The sequence below is a fragment of the Adiantum capillus-veneris genome, chromosome 12 (assembly GCF_014529385.1).
Source record: "Adiantum capillus-veneris isolate H3 chromosome 12, ASM1452938v2, whole genome shotgun sequence".
Lineage (NCBI taxonomy): Eukaryota > Viridiplantae > Streptophyta > Polypodiopsida > Polypodiales > Pteridaceae > Adiantum > Adiantum capillus-veneris.
The window spans coordinates 111,817,544-111,839,218 of NC_140942.1; the positions used below are offsets into that span (position 1 = coordinate 111,817,544).

At 41.8% G+C, this 21,675-nt stretch overlaps 1 protein-coding gene across 1 annotated transcript; it reads right to left on the minus strand.

Annotated features, from left to right (window-relative positions):
* Nucleotides 1-464: 464 nt before the first annotated feature.
* On the minus strand, nucleotides 465-13,943 carry LOC147446324 (uncharacterized). Its single transcript, XM_086526210.1, has 2 exons — nucleotides 13,450-13,943; nucleotides 465-1,008 (listed from the first exon to the last, which is right to left on the minus strand). The coding sequence occupies exons 1-2, from the start codon at nucleotides 13,815-13,817 to the stop codon at nucleotides 465-467; spliced, it is 912 nt and encodes a 303-aa protein (XP_086382336.1). The 5' UTR covers nucleotides 13,818-13,943.
* Nucleotides 13,944-21,675: the final 7,732 nt, after the last annotated feature.

The window sequence follows — 21,675 nt, forward strand, 5'->3', positions numbered from 1 at the left end:
CAAACTGGACTTTTTGACTTGACAACCATAGCTAGATTTCAATTAGTACATTTGTGGCAGTGTTGTCATAATTTGGAATACACATTTAGTTGTAGTTAAGTACAAAATCACCTCACCAATACCATAAATTAGGCTAATATTTGAGTGCACACAATGACATACAGATCCATCTCATCAGTATTGATAACATATTTCTCATCATAATTTTCTGTATGTTCACGAGCAAAGCAAAATCATAATTACATTTTGGTAGCTACATTTGTGCCTTTTTTTTTTTCTGAACATGGTACACACGTTTAGGTACGATTTAGTTGGTGGTATGTTTGTAGTGAAAATGTCTACCATTATACGTTGCCATAGAAACATGCTTTGAGCTCTTGCCTAATGCAATATTGTCTAGGAATTCAATATTGTCTTGTAAAAGGCTAGATCCTCATATAGCTGTGGATGCACTTTTGGATTTACTAGATGCTTAAAATTCCATGGCGAGGATGTGGAAGGTGTGCAATGCGTTGGTGAAGATGAGGAAACCTATTTAGCATCCTATGTAGTGAATCTTTATAAGAGTGGGCTGAATGATCTTTCAAGCTACGTGCATAACTCAAGATTGGGTGACGCCGACCTCCATGCTTCAAAGTTATGGTATGGGGATTCTTCTCATTGAAATGTATCAACCCACGCACATGTTTGTACACATTACGACCATGGGAGATTAGGTCAAAACGTGGCATATTTGGGATGACATCGTCTTTGTTTACCACACGATAACTTCTTCCTTTATTTACTACATTTTTGTGGAAATCCTTTGCAAATGCTCTGTTTCCAACACATGGTGAGCCAATTGTCACACACCATATCTCTGCTTTGGGATATGCCACATATCGACACCAATGCGCACAAAGTGTTGCCAATGCACCTCCGAGACCGTGCCCAATGCAGATCACTCGTCTCACACTTGGTGTGTGTGCTCCTATCCCTTCTGCCACTCGTTGTAAGTTCTCATTGGGCCTACAACGAAACATGGTGAACGTTCTTGTAGTTTAAAAAAATGAAGTCATATAACTAAAATTGATGAAGACAACAACATGAACTACTATGAGGGAGGAATCACAACCTAGCTAGGTGGGCTACCCTCATCTTGAACTACTACTAGCAGGTGAGGAACCAAAGGTCTATGTAGGTGGGCTACTGGTGGGTAGTTGGAGAGCCCCAATGGGGGTCCTAGCTAGACATGCATTCCATTTTGAGTAGCTTGTGTTGTTTACGATAATAAGGAATACCAAGTGATATGTAAGAGACGTCGATAGTATAACAGATGGGGTACATAATGAAGGGCAAGCAATGGGCTTGAGAACATATAATCCCTATCAGAACAATTTCTAATTCTCACTTTTCCAGGTGCGGTTGTGTGTTGTGTTGATATTACCTCCTTGGCTTCATTAAATACAACACACACTTTAGTACTCGAGTGAGAAGAGCTCATGTGAACGCACATGCCTCAAGAATCTTTATACATTTTCTAATGTAAGAAAATGAACTTTTTCTCATGATTTTTCATATAGTTCTTACCTCATGCTTAACTCTTTCTCTTTGTTTATATATAGTGCCATCACGAGCTTCTAAGTGGGAGGCACTGCATACCTAGCTTAATATGGTTGGAGGGTAGGGGAGCAATGCCCTCCCTCCCCTGCCCCCCCCCGTCCCCCCCCCCCAAAAAAAAAAAAAACAACACACACACACACCCGACAAGTGGGCACTGTATAGCTAGTGATAGCCGTTTTTCGGCTCTTTGTAATTGCCACAGTGAGTTACCTCACCCTACCAAAATCACCCAAACACTGTGGCTATCCCTACCATTTCACTGTACATAGGCGTGCGTGAGTCATGGGACTTTTCCCATATCTTCTTAAAAAACCCTCAATTAGCTAGTCATTGGGCTAGTTGAGCCAAAAAATAAAATAAAATAAGTATATTATGGCCCATTTGTGTGTAAATATTGCATTGTATATAGGGCCTAAATAAAAAGATTTTTCGTAATTATTTTGGTATTTATTTAAATATTTCTACGTAGGGTGTGTTATTTATGCTATGTACATTGACTCACCATTACCATATTTTTTCTTACCATTTTGCATACTCTTTATTCCATATAAAAATAATCTCATGCAAGCTTCTCTTATTTTTGGTGTAACTCCAGCCCAACAAAAACCCAAAAAAACTAGTTTTATTTATGTGTATATTTTTTCACTATTGTGATTTTTCCCTTCCTACATCTATTTTGTTTTTTTTCTAAAAGATTAGAACACCCAAAATATTTATCTTTTTATGGTAGCCTCATAATGAGAGAGATTTCTTTTGACCCCTTTATATTTTTTCCACTTATATTATTTATATTTGACATGTACATATTTTTTAGACCCCTCAATATTTGATTTTCTTAGTTGTACTATTCACTTATATCATAATCTCAACAATATCTTCAATTATAGACCTACCAAATAAGGTCAAGGGTAGGTGGCATGCATACATGCACTATGGAGGGCTCACTCTTGGAGGTATTCAAAAGAATCATCCAAAGAAGGACCCCACAAGGACCTTGTTGAGTGGAACAAAACGGTCGGTTTTGCTGAATTTTTAAAGTTCACTTGCTCTCCGAATTTGAAACGGTGATACAAACAAAAGTTGTAGCTCGTGGGCTGAACTTTTGCCTCAAACTTTTTCATATTTTTTTGAGCTACGAGCTGTGAGCTATGATTTTATTAGTGGACCCCAGTTTTCCCATGCTATGCAGCCACACTCTCTCTTCCACTTTATCATTTTCCTCTTTCACACACACTTCTCTACTCATCATCCCCACCTCTCTCACCACTCCTCTCTGCACCCTACTCACCTTCTCCTCAACCTTGAAGAATAAGAGAAACCATGGTGAACTCATACCTCCCACACACAATTCCATTCCAAAATTGACCACCTAGTCTCATTTTTCCTCCTCCAATTTACCCATATCTATCAGAAAAACCACAAAATTCAGCCTCTTCTCTTAAAAGACAGCATCATGGTGGTTGATTACTCAGCTTCAATTACCTTGTCTCTCAAGGAAGGTCAAGAGTGGAGAAAAAATGTACCGTCAAAGCTAGTGGACCATCAACAAGCGTCAAAATTGGCCCTACTCAAGACACTTGGAGCATCAACCTTGTAAGAAATCCACCTTTTCTTACCTCTTAAGAGTTTTTCTTCCTTATTTGTATCCTACATGGATACTCCCATTGTAAATATCCAATTCCATTTGTAAATTAATACTAACTCTACTAACACTAACCCACTATGAAAAGTCCTATCACCTCCATTTCTCTCCTCTCTCTTTCCCCACCAACTTCTTGATAATTCCAAGCAAAAGAAATTAGATAAATTGCTGAAAATCTAACCCAACCATGGTTAGAGGAGTAACCCTAGCCTTCAAAATTGCTATAAAAGGAGGGTGTAGCTAGCACAAAATGGGGGGAGCCATAAGCAAGAGCACTATGCTATAGCTTGAGAAGCCAAGCTCAACCTCTCTAGAAGGAGCTCTTGAGTGGAAGCTCATTGTCTTATGCACGTGCATGTGTTGTAATAGGGGATTAGCAAGGGAACTCTATGCCATTGTAAGAGAGAGAGTGATCATTCAATTGAGAGTAGGAAATCTATCATTTCTCCTACTAGTGTAAGCCCAACATTTGCTGAATCAAGGAGGGTGGATTTGGACTAAGCTTGGATACTTTGTCTCCCTTCCAACGTGAAGTAATGGACAACAATGATGCGTAAGTGTCTTGGTGTTTTTTTTGTTATGTTCTTGATAGCTTGTCTCTGGTGTTGTCATCAATCTAGCCATAAATCCCACATACTGTAAGAGGGGGACAGGGTGGAGAGGACTCCCCTGGCCTTAAGACAGTGATTGGGGTGGCTTTTCTTGTGATGTGTTGTGGTGAAATTTACGCAAGCTATGTTGAACAAATACTAATCTCACTTTGATTTGTCATGACAGATTTGTAAGAAGGCATTAGTGCAACAAGCACCCCTTCCCCCCTCTCTCCCTTTCTTACATATATATATTTATGTTTGCTTGATTATTAACGATACACTTCAAAGCAGCCCGAGCACCATCTCTCTCTCAGCTCTCTCTCTCTCTCGTGTTTTAGTGTGTGAGAGTGTTCCATTGGTGTTAGGGTTAGTGTAAATTCCTTGCTTGTTTGTGGGTTGCTCTAACGATTCTCCTCTTTTGCGTCCTAGTTCGCTCTTAAACTAGGTGGTGCCCCTTGTGTAGTTGGGATTTGGCTGGGGGTTTGTTGTTTTGGGTTGTGTTGTGTTGTGCCCCAGCCCCATTGAGTAGCACGGGAGCCTTGAAGGGTGTCTAGAGGTTGCTCTTCTTGTTGCCCGCCCCAGACCGCCTCAAATTGGTGCCCCCTTTGAGGACGGCCTGTGTATTTTTGTGTAGAATCAACCTTTAGCATAGTCAAGTAGTTTGCATGAATCACGAAAATTTGTATGATCCCTTCATTCCCATTGCAAGGCCAAAGGTACACATAATTGTTAGTACTAAGTTGCAATTTCAACGTGTCATTCGTAGAATTTTAGGTCCTCTTAGGTTAGCCGAGATAAACGCTTCAGTAAATCCTTTTACTTTGCCTCTCATTAGGTACGACCTTAGTTTGGACGTCTATATTTTTGTTTTGTTTTAAGCATTAGGTCATGCATAGACCATGGATAATGGCCCAGGAATAGAGGTTTTCCCCTTCCATTTCACTCCACACATTAGAATAAACATTGCAATTAGTAGGAAAATCCATTTTCAACAACGTATGGTGTTCATGTTTGGTGCCCAAAGAGTAGGAGAAATTCTCGCATCACCAAACCGTGTCATCCTACCTCTTATTGATTATCATAGGTCGTTTGATGTGAATATCTTTATTTTGTTGTAGAATAGATTGCAAACTAGAAAACATTATTGTGTAAATCTTTTTAAGAAAGAAAAACAAAAACGGGTGTCACTTTGAAATCAATTCAATGGAAAGCCAATGCCAAATGTCTGATTATCCTCTTTTCTTTGGAGAGCCTGGAGAGGATGCAGAATTATTTTTAGCGAATTTCAAGATGTCTTGCCGTATCAAGAGGATAATAACTGATCAAGAACGTGTAGAAATGTTTGAGGTGGTCCTTAGGAAAGATGCTAGCACTTGGTTTGACTCTTTGCCTGAGGAAGTTAAGGGGAATTACACAGAAGTTTTGAATCGTTTCAAGAAATACTTCTTTGATCCCCAAAACACTCAAAAATTATGGCAAGACATTGTTTCTCATAAGCAAAAAGACTTAGATGACTACTACTTGTACAAGCAAGAGTTTCTACGTCTTTGGGCTCTATGGATATGAAATGTTGCTAACCCTGGTGATGGTGCAGAATTTTTAAAGAAGGAGAGGTTCATAGCCGGACTCTTTCCTAATCTTAAGGTAAAAGTTGAGGCGGGTGCACTTGCTACTTTTGATGCAGCGGAAACTAGGGCTGCTGAGAAGTATAGGAAACTCAAGTGCTTAAGGGGAGAGGTTCCAATAGAAGTTCTTAGACCCAAAGGTAAGTCACAAGCATCAACATCTAGGGAGCTTCCTGAGGTAACGGCTGAAGTGATTGAGAAGTTAAATGAATCTTTAAGCAGCCTGTCAATTCACCTTGCACAAGCTGTAGGTCCAAAGGGACAAGCAAAGAAGTCAGAAGAGAGAGAGCCACGAACTAGGAGAGTCTTGCAATGTTGGAATTGCGGAGAGTCTGGACATGGGATGTATAATTGTCCTTGGCCCCGTGGAGAGCCAGGGAGACCTAACTTGAATTACCTAGTGATGAATGCAGGAGAAGGAGCTGGTCAACAACCAAGGCTTCTACAAAGGCCAAATGGACCAAGACCACCTCCACAAGGGGTAGAAGGAGTTCCACCTTTGCCAGATCCAAATGTGCATGTGGTAGAGGTGACAAATTCAAATGAGGTTGACATGGAAGCCAATGGCATTAAGCGTGGCCGAGGGAAAGGTAAAGAGAAAGAAGGAGTCACATCACAGAGTGACCATGGACAAGGCAAAAAGGCAAAGGAGACCAAGGAAACCAAGAGGACTCGACGTCGTATCAACCTCCAAGACTTCCCTCTTGGACATGGTATGGCTCCGTACAACTTGTTGGAGAACATGAGAGGTAAGGGTCCTGATATTTCATGGCCTCAATTTCTTGCATTATGTCCACAAGTTAGGAGGGATTTAACAAGGGCAGTTAGCACTAGGAGAAAGGTAAAAGAGAGTGTGCCTGTTGTAAAAATTGCACAAGCTGAAATGAATGAGGACATTACACCGGTGCTAGACTGTTACATCAAAGGAAGATTGGTTAGGAAAGGTCTAGTGGATGGGGGTGCACAAATTTGCATCATGACAGAGGGACTCATGCAAAGACTAGGCATGCACATCCATGAGACACCTGAAATCAAAGTCAAGATGGCAAACAATAGCAAGGCTAGGTGTGTAGGCATTTGTAAAAATGTCTTTGTAGAGGCCTTTGGCATTAAGAAAGCGGTGGATTTTTATGTTATGTCGACCAAGGGAAGTGGTTATCCATTTATCCTAGGAAGACCATGGCTAATGAAAATGCGAGCTTTGCAGGATTGGGAGAGTGGGAAATTAATTTGCAGGAATGACAATCATAACAAGGTTGTCTTTGACATGAAGGAGCAACGCCAAGAGGAGCTCCATGAAGAATCATCTCAAAGTGAGACGAAAGAAGGTTGGACCGATAGCACTTCAGAAGAAGAAAGTAGCGGCAGCATTACTGAAGAGGAGTCTTCCATCGAAGTCATGGGGGTAAGGTTTAAGCCAAGCAACCAAGAGACCTCTTGTCAAGGCTTGGAGGAGGTAGGTCCTCAAGAGAACGAAGGTGTTCAAGATGAAGGGATGCTGGAAGGTATTCTATCAACAACACTTACAAAGGATGAAAGAGAGGAGTTCAAATGTGTGCTAAGGAAATTTCCTAGGATTTTTGCTAAAGACTACACCAATGTGCGTGGAGTAGATGCTGTTCAACACAAAATTGAGTTGAAGCCAGAGGCCACACCTAAGGCTCAGAAGCTACGAAGGCTAGGAGTCATCAAGGAGCAGGCTTTACTCAAGGAGGTAAGAAAGCTTCTAGCAGCAGGTTTCATTTATCCAGTGGAGAATTCAGAGTGGGTCTCTCCTGTTGTTGTCACTCCTAAGAAAAACGGAAAGTGGAGGGTGTGTGTGGATTACCGTCGACTCAATGAGGCAACAAAAAGAGATCACTTTCCCCTCCCATTTCAGGATGAGATACTAAATGAGGTAGCTGGTCATGAGAAGTACACTGTGTGTGATGGCTACTCAGGCTACTTTCAAATAGGTATCGCATTGGAAGATCAATTGAAAACAACCTTTATCACTCCTTGGGGTTGTTATGCTTTTAGAGTCATGCCATTTGGATTGACAAATGCTCCTGCAACATTCCAACGTTTCATGAACATGGTGTTTCAAGCATTCTTTGGAAAGTCAATTAGGGTGTTCATTGATGATTTCTGCATTTATAGCTCAAAATCATTGCATCTACAAAGGGTAGAAGAAGGTTTAAAGAAGCTCTACGACATGGGAGGTCAACTCAACCCCGACAAGTGCCACATAGGTGAGGATGAAGTGATCTTACTGGGTCACAAGGTTTCCTATAAAGGCATTGAGGTGGATCCTTCAAAGGCAAAGGCTCTTATTGAGCACCCATCACCGAAGAGTCTTAAGGAGGTCATCTCTTTCATTCAGAAGGTGAAGTATATGTCACGCTTCATTCACTTAGCCTCGGAGTTGCTTCATCCTTTGCAAAAGTTGACACAACAAGTAGAATTTGCATGGTCTGATGAGCTTGAAGAGTATTTTTGTAACATTAAAGTCATTTTGTCAGAGCTACCAACACTCATGCCTCCTTGTTGGGAGTACACATTCTTTGTTAGCTCCAGTGTTGGAAGGGAAACAATTGGTGTCGTGTTGCTACAACAAGATCCCCACAGTACAAGGATGCGACCCATCTACTTTGCTAGTAGGGTCATGAATGCTTTGGAGAGAGACTACACAGAAGCAGAACTCATGATGCTTTCTCTCATGTTTGCGGTGAGAAAGTTTAGATCCTACTTGCTCCCAAAACCTTTTGTAATCCTCACCATAGAGAATTTGTTCCCTTGGGTGTCATCTCAAATGAATCTTAGTACTAGGATCTCAAAGTGGATTATGGAGTTGCAAGAGTTTCAATACTCTTTCAAGGTAGAAGATAGTGTGCGTGCACAATTGGCAGGGATTCTCACTTATAGGGTACATGAGAAGGAAATTAAGGTGCCTCAAGTAAAGACCCTACCATTGCCACCACCAAAAAGTATTCCCAATGCTTTTACCTTGTTCTTTGATGGAGCTTTTCGACGAGCCACAGGGAAAGCAGGGGGAGGGCTAGTGTTGCTCAACCCAAGTGGAGAGGTGGTCATGAAAGAGAAGTTCAATCTACCAAGTTCAGCTAGCAACAATGAAGCAGAATACGACACACTAATTCATGGTTTGAAGATGTGCATTGGCCAAGGGATACAACGCCTCATGGTAAAGGGAGATGCACTTCTCATTGTTAAACAGATTTTAGGCATTTGGGCATGCAAGAATGAAAGCTTACGGACAAAATTTCATGCCATTCGTAGATTGTTTAATCAATTTAAAGAAGTACAACTATATCATATTCCTAGGAAACAGAATGAAGATGCCAATTTACTTGCACAGCAAGTAGTTACATGTGTTGAGAAAGAAGTGCAGGTCATCATGGTGGCAGCAACTGTCAAGCAACCGAGATACCAGGGATTGGAGTCATTGGCTCCCATGATCGGCTACATTTTGGAGGGTGAGTTTCCACAAGACTTCACGAAGGCTCAGAAGAGGAGACTCATGAAGAAGGCAAGTTTCTATCTCTTCCTAGAAGGCTCCCTCTATCAAAGAGGGAAGGATCAAGTGTGCAGAAGAGTACCAACTATTGAGGAAATTCCAGCCATTCTAAAAGGTTTGCATGAAGAGGCATGTGGTGGTCATTTTGCCCAAGAATCAACTGTGAAGAAGATTTTGCTTGCGGGGTATGTTTGGCCAAGCTTGCATGTGGATGTTCAACATTGGTGTAAAAGCTATCACAGTTGTCAAATAAATGGAAATAGAAGGTTGGTGCATGGCCCGAGGCAAATAGTGCTTGCAAATGGACCCTTTGAAAAATGGGGCATTGATGCTATGGGTCCTCTGCCTAGGACAAAAAATGGTAAACTCTACATTCTAGTGGCTGTAGACTATATGACTAGGTGGGTGGAAGCTCAAAGTGTGGCAAGAGTGAATGAGAGGACAGTTAGCAAGTTTGTGTACAATCACATTTGTTGCAGATTTGGCACACCTTTGGAGATTGTTTCTGATAATGGTCCAGGGTTTAGGAAGGGCTTGCTCACAGAAGTTTGTGAAGAGCTTCACATTCTACATCGTCATAGCACACCATACTACCCACAGTCAAATGGTTTGGTGGAGAAGGCTAATGGTGTCATTGCAGGAATCATTAGAAAGATGGTGCAAAACAAGACAAAATTATGGGATGACTTCTTGGATGGTGCCTTGTGGGCGTATAGAACCACATATAGGGAAGCCACGGAGTTCACACCATTTCACTTGGTCTATGGTCAAGAGGCTTTACAGCCAATTGAGCTAAACATTCCAACAATGCGACTTCATGGCAAATCAGCACAAGATGATCAAGAAGCATGGATGGATCGACTTCTTACCTTAACTGAGCTTGAGTGGAAAAGAGAAGCAGCATATGAGTGCTACAAAAGGAAAGCCACACAAGCGAAAGAAACGCACGACAAGAAACTGAAGGACAAAGGCATCAAGGAAGGAGACCTTGTGCTAAGGTATGACAATCGACTTGACAATCGTTCTGATGCCAAGTTTGAAACTAGATGGCAAGGGCCATACATAGTCAAGAAGGCTTTCAATTCTAGTTACTATCAGCTTATGGACTTGAATGGTAAAGAGCACTCCACGAAGGTAAACGGGTATCGCTTGAAGCCCTATTTGAGTCGCCTTCTACCAAAGGATCTACCAAAGATCTGTCCAAAGGCCGCTGTCTCATGTAAGTATTGTTACATGAAGCATGAGTGTAACTCTAGCCAAAATTCTGAGGGGCCAAACAATAAAGATCTCGTCAAGGACTCTGAAGCACTCTCTTTGGAAAAGATGCTCTATGATGGTACATGAATATACCATCATCCAGGGGGAGGGCTAATGATAGCCATTTTTCGGCTCTTTGTAATTGCCACAGTGAGTTACCTCACCCTACCAAAATCACCCAAACACTGTGGCTATCCCTACCATTTCACTGTACATAGGCGTGCGTGAGTCACGAGACTTTTCCCATATCTTCTTAAAAATACCTCAATTAGCTAGTCATTGGGCTAGTTGAGCCAAAAATAAAAATAAAATAAGTATATTATGGCCCATTTGTGTGTAAATATTGCATTGTATATAGGGCCTAAATAAAAAGATTTTTCGTAATTATTTTGGTATTTATTTAAATATTTCTACGTAGGGTGTGTTATTTATGCTATGTACATTGACTCACCATTACCATATTTTTTCTTACCATTTTGCATACTCTTTATTCCATATAAAAATAATCTCATGCAAGCTTCTCTTATTTTTGGTGTAACTCCAGCCCAACAAAAACCCAAAAAAACTAGTTTTATTTATGTGTATATTTTTTCACTATTGTGATTTTTCCCTTCCTACATCTATTTTGTTTTTTTTCTAAAAGATTAGAACACCCAAAATATTTATCTTTTTATGGTAGCCTCATAATGAGAGAGATTTCTTTTGACCCCTTTATATTTTTTCCACTTATATTATTTATATTTGACATGTACATATTTTTTAGACCCCTCAATATTTGATTTTCTTAGTTGTACTATTCACTTATATCATAATCTCAACAATATCTTAAATTATAGACCTACCAAATAAGGTCAAGGGTAGGTGGCATGCATACATGCACTATGGAGGGCTCACTCTTGGAGGTATTCAAAAGAATCATCCAAAGAAGGACCCCACAAGGACCTTGTTGAGTGGAAAAAAACGGTCGGTTTTGCTAAATTTTTAAAGTTACTTGCTCTCCCAATTTGAAAAGGTGATACAAACAAAAGTTGTAGCTCGTGGGCTGAACTTTTGCCTCAAATTTTTTCATATTTTTTTGAGCTACGAGCTGTGAGCTATGATTTTATTAGTGGACCCCAGTTTTCCCATGCTATGCAGCCACACTCTCTCTTCCACTTTATCATTTTCCTCTTTCACACACACTTCTCCACTCATCATCCCCACCTCTCTCACCACTCCTCTCTGCACCCTACTCACCTTCTCCTCAACCTTGAAGAATAAGAGAAACCATGGTGAACTCATACCTCCCACACACAATTCCATTCCAAAATTGACCACCTAGTCTCATTTTTCCTCCTCCAATTTACCCATATCTATCAAAAAAACCACAAAATTCAGCCTCTTCTCTTAAAAGACAGCATCATGGTGGTTGATCACTCAGCTTCAATTACCTTGTCTCTCAAGGAAGGTCAAGAGTGGAGAAAAAATGTACCGTCAAAGCTAGTGGACCGTCAACAAGCGTCAAAATTGGCCCTACTCAAGACACTTGGAGCATCAACCTTGTAAGAAATCCACCTTTTCTTACCTCTTAAGAGTTTTTCTTCCTTATTTGTATCCTACATGGATACTCCCATTGTGAATATCCAATTCCATTTGTAAATTAATACTAACTCTACTAACACTAACCCACTATGAAAAGTCCTATCACCTCCATTTCTCTCCTCTCTCTTTCCCCACCAACTTCTTGATAATTCCAAGCAAAAGAAATTAGATAAATTGCTGAAAATCTAACCCAACCATGGTTAGAGGAGTAACCCTAGCCTTCAAAATTGCTATAAAAGGAGGGTGTAGCTAGCACAAAATGGGGGGAGCCATAAGCAAGAGCACTATGCTATAGCTTGAGAAGCCAAGCTCAACCTCTCTAGAAGGAGCTCTTGAGTGGAAGCTCATTGTCTTATGCACGTGCATGTGTTGTAATAGGGGATTAGCAAGGGAACTCTATGCCATTGTAAGAGAGAGAGTGATCATTCAATTGAGAGTAGGAAATCTATCATTTCTCCTACTAGTGTAAGCCCAACATTTGCTGAATCAAGGAGGGTGGATTTGGACTAAGCTTGGATACTTTGTCTCCCTTCCAACGTGAAGTAATGGACAACAATGATGCGTAAGTGTCTTGGTGTTTTTTTTGTTATGTTCTTGATAGCTTGTCTCTGGTGTTGTCATCAATCTAGCCATAAATCCCACATACTGTAAGAGGGCGACAGGGTGGAGAGGACTCCCCTGGCCTTAAGACAGTGATTGGGGTGGCTTTTCTTGTGATGTGTTGTGGTGAAATTTACGCAAGCTATGTTGAACAAATACTAATCTCACTTTGATTTGTCATGACAGATTTGTAAGAAGGCATTAGTGCAACAAGCACCCCTTCCCCCCTCTCTCCCTTTCTTACATATATATATTTATGTTTGCTTGATTATTAACGATACACTTCAAAGCAGCCCGAGCACCATCTCTCTCTCATCTCTCTCTCTCTCTCTCTCTCTCTCTCGTGTTTTAGTGTGTGAGAGTGTTCCATTGGTGTTAGGGTTAGTGTAAATTCCTTGCTTGTTTGTGGGTTGCTCTAACGATTCTCCTCTTTTGCGTCCTAGTTCGCTCTTAAACTAGGTGGTGCCCCTTGTGTAGTTGGGATTTGGCTGGGGGTTTGTTGTTTTGGGTTGTGTTGTGTTGTGCCCCAGCCCCATTGAGCAGCACGGGAGCCTTGAAGGGTGTCTAGAGGTTGCTATTCTTGTTGCCCGCCCCGGACCGCCTCACTAGCTAGAGTGGTTGGAGGGGAAAGGGGATTGTTGGCCCCCTAGCGGAAGAGGGAGGGTAAGGGACCGTGACAATGTTGGAGATACCTTGCCCTTAAACGATGCCTAGTTATGGATGGGGTGCCTTCCTCACAGAAGCTGAGGAATGCACCCCATTTTATTTTTATATGGCATTTTTACAACTTTCAGTATATAGGGTAAAGAAGCCAATAACAGAACGGGTCTAAAACAAAGATGACATTAACTTAAATATAATTTATCAGCTAAATCTTGGATATCCGTAATGGGTATTGCCCTTGATGTAATGAGAGCTTTTTTTTAAAACCATAAAGGGCGAAAGCAGATTTATATGAGCTATCTTTTAACGTTAATTTCATTAAAAATCATTAAGAACTACTAGCAAAAAGATCTGTTATATGCATGTGTGTACCTAGAGGTCTTTGTGACATCACGGAATGCAAGTTGGAAGCCTTTGTGAGCCTTAACGTGCGGAGGAGAGTGGTACATGGGGGTATGAGATGCATTGTAGAGCTCCATAGGGATTTGCTCCACCATCACGTCGGTAGCAGCATCCGCAATAAAGGAGCTCCAATCTGGCCAAGAGAGCTCGGTCCCTCGAAAGGTGAAGGCAAGGGACCCATCCTTGAGCAAACACACGTGAACCCCTGTGTCTGTTCCAATATTTGACTTTTTGTACATTGCGCTTCGCTCTTTCATATTTTTTATTAGTTGACTCTTCCTCACAATGGAGGGAAAATATGCCGCCATGCTCAAATCAGAGTATGCCGCCCCTGCCATTTCCACAAAGTCCTTAATACCAAAAACCTCCTTGTGAATTTGCCTCTCACTACGCCTCCCATGGGCATCGATGTTGGAGTCGTCGGAATCGTTACTGCTCCACTCCTCGCTGCTCGATTCACTGTTGTTAGCTGCAATCATCCAATACATGCAAGGTAGTGCATCTCAATTACTTACAACACAAGGAAGTCTGTGATCACACATTCCCCCTATGATCCCCCCACATAGTAAGTTCTGACAATAGCATAACCTATCGTGAGGGAGGGAATCATGGGGCCAATGTTTCCTTGCCCATCAACCCCACCTAGAAAGGTATGTCATGCCTTCTTTGATACAGCTCATGATGTGGTGGTAATTCACAAGATGGGAATTATTATGAGAATTTGTGGTAAGCTCATTGTGCATGTGTGTGGTGGTAGGTCACAAATGTGAAAATCACTATGAGAATTCGTGTTAAACTTCTTGTGCATGTGTGGCTAGGTGTGGTAACCGGGTCTAGTGTATTTTAATCGATTGTGCGGGGCTATACTTCCGCGTGAGAGAGAGAGAGAGAGAGAGAGAGAGAGAGAGAGAGAGAGAGAGAGAGAATCTCTCTCAATATTATGGAGGGAATCTTCTTTGATTCTTTGAGAGCATCTTATTTGAGAAGCTTGTGGATTTCCGACATAGACATAATCCAAACAGGATGAGTTTCATGCATTATTAGGTACAAAGTAAAACATGTGGGCAATTCAACATTTCTCAATTATTGTATGCAGAAGTATCCATTGTCGTCTGCCATCCCCTTGACATGGATCAATACATAGCCCTTCACGATTCCTAAAAATGATTGAATGTGCGAGGCTACAGTGCAAGCGCCGCATTTCATACAGCTTGCAAACGTATGTGCACGAAGCATTATAGTGCTTGAAAAAAACATAGGTTTAGTGTAATCCCACCTACAAATTTTGAGATTTACCTCTAAATTTTATAGTTGAAGGTGAGAAAACCTACAATTTTTTTTTAAAGAGTAGTGTAATTTGATGTAATAACCTTCAAATTTAGTCAATTTACCTCAATTGTTTCTCATATTTAGGTTTGACAAGTTTTTGGAAAAACATTTTTTTCGAGCACTGTTGCGTGCGTATGTGTGTGTCCTTTTGACCACCCAAGCCCTCTTAGTCGGCAGGTCTACCCTCTACCGTCTCTCTCTCTCTCTCTCTCTCTCACACACACACACACACACACACACACACACACACACACACACACACACACACACACACACACATGGTTGTTGCTCGCTTGAACGGGCATGGACGTAGTGTGTGGGTACACTACGCAGGCAGGGCGGCATTTATGTGGCAAACAGGGCAAGCTTTTGCAAGATGTGATGGAGGAGATAGAGCAGATGCTGGTGTTCAAATACAAGGGAAACTCACTTGGGCAAGAAGAGAAATGTGGCCTTCCATCGGGTAGCACAGAAGGTGGTGTCCGTGGACAAGTTTCTCCCCGACAGTCTCTTCTCAAGGGTTTGGACGGACGAGCTCCTGGGCCTGCATGACACATTCTCCGAAGCTGATGATGACCATGGCCTCTGCATTTGTCGCAAGGACCTACACTACTCACCCTCCACCGGTTACACTTGCCAATGGGGATACTGCTTTCATGAAGCCCCCGTGTGTAACTGAAGCTTCTTCCTTTCAGTAATCTTATTAAGCACTAAGCCTAGGCTAGATCAAAGTAGCTCTGCAGGACGAGAGTGATCCTTGGCATAGCCATAAGAAGTTGGCCCTCATGAGTCATTAGCAACCTTTCAATTTAGTAAGTATGCAAACCACTGTGAATATGGACTCTTTATTAAAGTGTCCATTTTTAGTAAAGCAGGGATGATCTTGGGTGAAAAAAATGTCCCTTCTAGTGAGCCCGACACAAGTGATGCGCGATACAGAGAGAGAGATTGTCGGTACACACACACACACACACACACAGAGGGGCCGCCGAAGGCGGCCGGCCGTACTAATATATATAAAGGGGGAAGGGATTTAGGCCCCCTCCCCTTGACACGTGTCGAAAGCACGATTCTCCGGCTAGTGAACTTTGCACAATTTGCACACAGGTGACACAATAAGAGAGAGAGGTGTCCCAGGTTTGGTAGAGGAGAATCAGAAGAGACATGCAAGATTGACGAGGGAAATAATCGCTCATTGAAAAGAGTTGGTGGGGCGGCTAGCTGAGTGTAGGAGAGTTAGCTAGCACCCGAGGATTAATGAACAGTGGGCCTCTTCACAACCCTTCACTGGAAAGGGTGCAACAGTAGTCCAAGCCCTCGATTGGAGGGAGACAGTCTCTTCAAATCTCCCATCAACGCTCTCCCCAAACACCTTCCTCATTGTCTCTTGCCCACACAACACCCACAACAGCTCAAAGGCATGGAAAGAAGGGGCAAAAATAGGGAGGCTTGCAGAGCAGAGTGGCAAGCGCTTTGTGTGTACTCGCTTAAGAAGGAAACATGTAGGTATTAGGAGGAGATGTAGGGTTCCCCATCAGATGTGTGTAGACCCCTCCCCCGGCACTCACCTCTCTTTTTTTCTCTCTCTAAAGTCTCCTGCAAGCCTCTTCCATTTGCAGTGCTCATTGTTAGCAGGTGAGATGCAACTTCATGTTAAAGCCTTCACCTCAAGGCAAGTTGCATCAGCCGACTATTGGCTTGGATTTTGAAAGGGAGGGTAGGTGTTTCTACACACGGTAACATTGGGAGAAATTTAGGGCACCAGAGAGTAGGGAGAAAATAGCAATTTAGCGATGACCAAATGGATCAGCAAGCTACTTGCACTTTTTTGACTTGCAGGAGCAGAGGCAATGACACGGTTTAACTTGCAGCAACAGGGGCACCAGATGGAATCACGCGAGCAGGAAGGCAGTAGCTTGGAAGAGGGCACTTTGCAATAGGAGGAGGGCAATGAGAGGTTGGCACTTGGAACTAGGACTGCGTTAGTGGTGGTAGCATGTACACGACTGCTATCAATAAGTGCAATGGATTGTTGATTTTTAGGGCTACGACATGGTAACTACCAGGAGAGCATTCCGTGATGATGGTAGTTGCATGAAGCTTGGAAGGCATCTCACATATGTCAACAAGAATCACCTACCTCTCTCTAACTAAAAGAAAGCATATCTCTCTCTCTCTCTCTATGCTTAAGAGATTAAATTGACTTTAGAGAGAGGTTATTGCCATAAGTGTCAATTTGTATGTAACTTTGCACCGTAGCCACACACACACACACACACACACAGTCACTCTACAAGGCTTGCTAAAACATGTTTTATACCATTAAAAAAGGGCACCCTTCAAAACATTTTCAATTTTCAGCTTGAATTTTGAAGCATATGCATTGGTGGTTTTCTTCAAGGCAAGATTAGGTTGAACTTTGAAGTATTTGCATTGGTAGTTTCCTTCAAGGCAAGATCGGAATCTAGCTGCAATTTTGCGAGTTAGCTGACTAAAACTACAGTTAAACACCTTTTTTTCTCAAATGAGAGAGAGAGAGAGAGAGAGAGAGAGAGAGAGACATCGTTGACCATTGATAATTTTGCACCAAGTCCACACTTTTCTACCGAGTGAAAGGTGCCATTAAAAGTGGCAATGGCAAAAGGTGTCTATGATGGTTCAAAAGGTTTTTGGCCTAAGAAGGTCATATAGAGGAGTTGGTAGAGAAAATGTGCAAATCTCTCACCATGAAAAGTCCACACTTTTCTACACTTTTCTACTGAGTGAAAGGTGCTGTTAAAAGAGGCAATGGCAAAAGGTGTCTATGATGGTTCAAAAGGTTTTTGGCCTAAGAAGGTCATATAGAGGAGTTGGTAGAGAAAAACGTGCAAATCTCTCACCATGAAAAGTTTAACTATAACACTAAATGTAATGTACCCTTTGTTTGCACTTTAGTCTTTTGATCACCATTTGATTACATGTAATATGATTTCTTCTTTATTTTAGTGTTTTTAAAAGGTTTCTCTATATTGGTATTGATGTGAGGCATTAAAAATGTATAAAGAAGATCCTCTTCCTCTCTCTAACTCATGAAAGTAAGGGTAAACTTGAAATTCTTTTGATTTTTAGGTCAAAATTTGAAGCTTTTGTCGATAATAACATTAAACTTTGTGTAAATTTCTCGATATTCTTAAAAGCAAGCTCAAAATATTATTGAGATTTTATAATTTTAGCCCATTAAAATACATTGGACCTCGATTTTTTTCCAATACTACCTCCCCCCCTCTCTCTCTCACTCACTCTCTCTCTCTCTCTCTCTCTCTCTCACACACACACACACACACACACACACACAAAGGAAATTTTGTATGTTTTTCAAAATGATTTTTCTCAAACTTTGATGTCACACACGCACATGCACACGCACACGCACACAATTTATTACAACTAAAAATATTGCATTCTTGAGGTCATCGTAAAAACTTTAACTTGTTCCAAAAGTGAATCCACATACACTTGCACTCACATTCAGGATGTCATCTTTTGGAATGGATTAATTGTGGTTGCTGCCCAAGCTACTGATATGGCCAAAAGAACTCACAATGATATATTGTAAGTCAAGGGTTGTTGAAAAAAAACGTCGTGCTTGGCATTGCCTTGGTCGATATGTATGCTAGATGTGGTGTAGTTCATAAAGCACAAAAAGTGCTTGAGGAGCTTCCTATTTGAGATGTCGTCTCTTGAGATGCACTGATTGCGGGATATGCCTAACTTGTGTCAAGGCCAAGAAGCTCTGGTCTATTTTCGGTTGATATGAGGCGATGGTGTCTCTCTAGACGCAATTACATACACTTGGCACTTCTTTGGTCGACATGTAGTCCAAATGTGGTGCACTTCATAAAGCACAAAAAGTGATTGAGGAGCTTCATGTATGGGATATGGTCTCTTGGAATTATGCATTGATTTCCGGTTATGTCCAAATTGGGCAAGCCCTGGGCTATTTCTAGTGGATGCGAAGCGAGGGTTTTCACTCCAAATGCCATCACATACACTTGCATCTTGAAGGCAAGGGTCATGGTCAGGAAGCTTTGGGCTATTTTTAAGAGATGCACATATTGCATCTCTTCGAATGCAATCATGTACACTCGCACCTTAAAGGCATGTGGCACACAAATTGCCTCACTGCCCTTCCCTCTACTGCACCAGAACTCTCCTCACCAAGATTCAACAGTGGTTTATCAGGTGGTGGATCAATTCCATCATCTTCATGAACACCATCATAATGAAATGGATCTATGTTTACTGCCCTGGCCTGATCCCTTGTATAATATACAAGAGAGTGTCTCTTACCCCTCTTGGACATTCATCACATCCCAGAAAAACATCCATACATAGAATAAGAATACCTAACAATTGCTTACGTCCTCACGAAAAGAGAACATAACCAGCAGGATCGCCAAATGTGTTGTAGGTTCATCAACACTGAGAAAATTGAATCATCATACTACCCTTAATCTCACATAACTCAAAATTACATTCAGAAACAGTGAAATATAACACATAAGACATGAGATGAGACAAGAAGTAACTCAAAACAGAATTCAAAAATGCTTTATTTATCAAGGAAAGAGATACAGAGTCATCCCCTTACAGTCGGATACTTCACAGAGCGCAAAGCACAGTTATAACTACTTCACCAAAAACTGGTATAACAACCTCAGTCTTGATACAAACTAACTGTTAAATATCCGATTCACCACAATCCAACTGACTACAATCCGATTCATTACAATTTGACAGAGCATATCCGACTAATTTTCAAAACATATCCGACTTACTACTAAACTGACATGTTGATGTGCCTGTCAATACTTCTCTATCTTTCTCTCTCTCTCTCTCTCTCTCTCTCTCTCTCTCCTCCTATCTCTTTCTCCCCCATGGACGCGACATTAGGTTGGACTACGTTCAATGGTACCATACCTCAAAATTGAGGCAGGCATGCAATGTGCACAATAATCCCTCGAACAAGAAGCTGCTGTGAAGAGATACTGCGCAAGAAGCACAATAAAGAAGCTCTTCTTCAAAGCACTCTACAGAAGCAAGAGCACTCTTGCACTGTGCACAACACAAAACGATGGCTACATGTACAACCATAGCTCTTTATCTCTACTCAAAATGATGGCTACATTTACATAATTGTATATACATTTTTGTGTACATATATATTTGTTTATGCATGTATACACCCGAAGGTTAGACACTTTTTTTAATCATGACGTTGCGGTCATTGATCCACTCATGCATTGATTACCGCAATGTACCTTTGGTTTTACAACGGTTGAGACTGTGATGATATCTAAAGAGGTGCCACTTGACCTTTGGCACTACTGGCCTCTACTTAGGTCTACTAGTATGTATATGTATCTACGTGCTTTTGCGCATATATACTTGTGTACGTATGTATAGATGCGTGAGTAGGAGGGAAAGCTAAATCTCATATTGCACTTTCTAATGTAGATGTAAGACAAGAGACCACATGGTGGGGAGAAGCCATCTGGCTCTTCTTTTGGTTGGTTTACATCACAGATGGGCTCCCACCCGGGGTGGGCATCTCCTCTAGTGGACTTGAGTCTTGAGGGCGGTGAGAACAAGCAAAGAAATAAAAATTATTTCTGGCTAGTTAGCCTTAAACCATGAGTGTCATAGGTTTATTTTTGTTAATTGCAAGCATGTCCATCCTACACCTACTCTACTCAGGTTCCTCCACCGGTCGTAGATATAGACCTACAACAGGCTATCTCTTTACGAGACCAGTACCTCCGTTCGACGGAGGGATTGTTTGGCCGCTACACTCTGTAGCAGCTTGCGACCTACGATCTTTCTCCGTAGTCCACACCATGGGGGAGTAAAGGAGGGACTCCTTATATCATGAGCCTCGTACCGACGACACCTCAGTATACGGCCCCTTCTTATCGTCCTACTCCCCTTCCATCGCAGGGTCCCACTCCCATGGCATCACAGGGTCCCACGCCACTCCATTCCACTCCTGATTTGCCATAATATCATCAATGCACTTCTTCTAGCAGCACAACGCATCGACTCTCATCTCAAGGCAGCGAGCACTGAGATAGACGAAGCCGCGGGGGATCTTGTGGCTTCACTTGTTTTGGTAGTGGCGGGGGAACTGAGTCCTCTATTTCAGAGCATGCTTCCCTTGATGCAGAGGACAAGGATATTGACGTACACATGCCAGAAATTCATGGGGGCTACTACAAGGTAAAATATGGCGGGGAGGTGGACTTTGGTACATCATAATATCGTCAACGCACTTCTTCTAGCAGCACAACGCGTCGATGCTCATCTCAAGGCAGCAAGCACCGAGAGAGACAACGTGGCGAGGGATCTTGTGGCTTCACTTGTTTTGGTAGTGATAGGGAACTGAGTTCCCTATTTCAGGCCATGCTTCCCTTGATGCAGAGGACAAGGATACTGACGTACCCATGCCAAAAATTCATGGGGGCTACTACAGGGTAAAATATGGACGGGGAGGTGGACTTCGGTACAGCACACAACAAGGCATTTTGACACCATCTTCAGATTCTTATATATTCGACGTATAACAATTGTTTTGTAAAGTTTAAAGATCAACTACGCGATCATGCACGCTACATTGAGGACACGTTGCATGCTAGATTTACAAATGCCCCGATTAACGTTTTTCACAAAAGTGGTTGGAGGGCTACATAAAAACTTTTTTGAAAAACAAGCAGTCTAGTGTATGGCGTGCAACAGCCACAACCAGGTTAGAGATCTAGATAGAAGCTATCACAGTGGCAACATGGCAGATGTGGAGTGGGAGGAAGAAATGCAAGAAAAGAGAAATTAGGC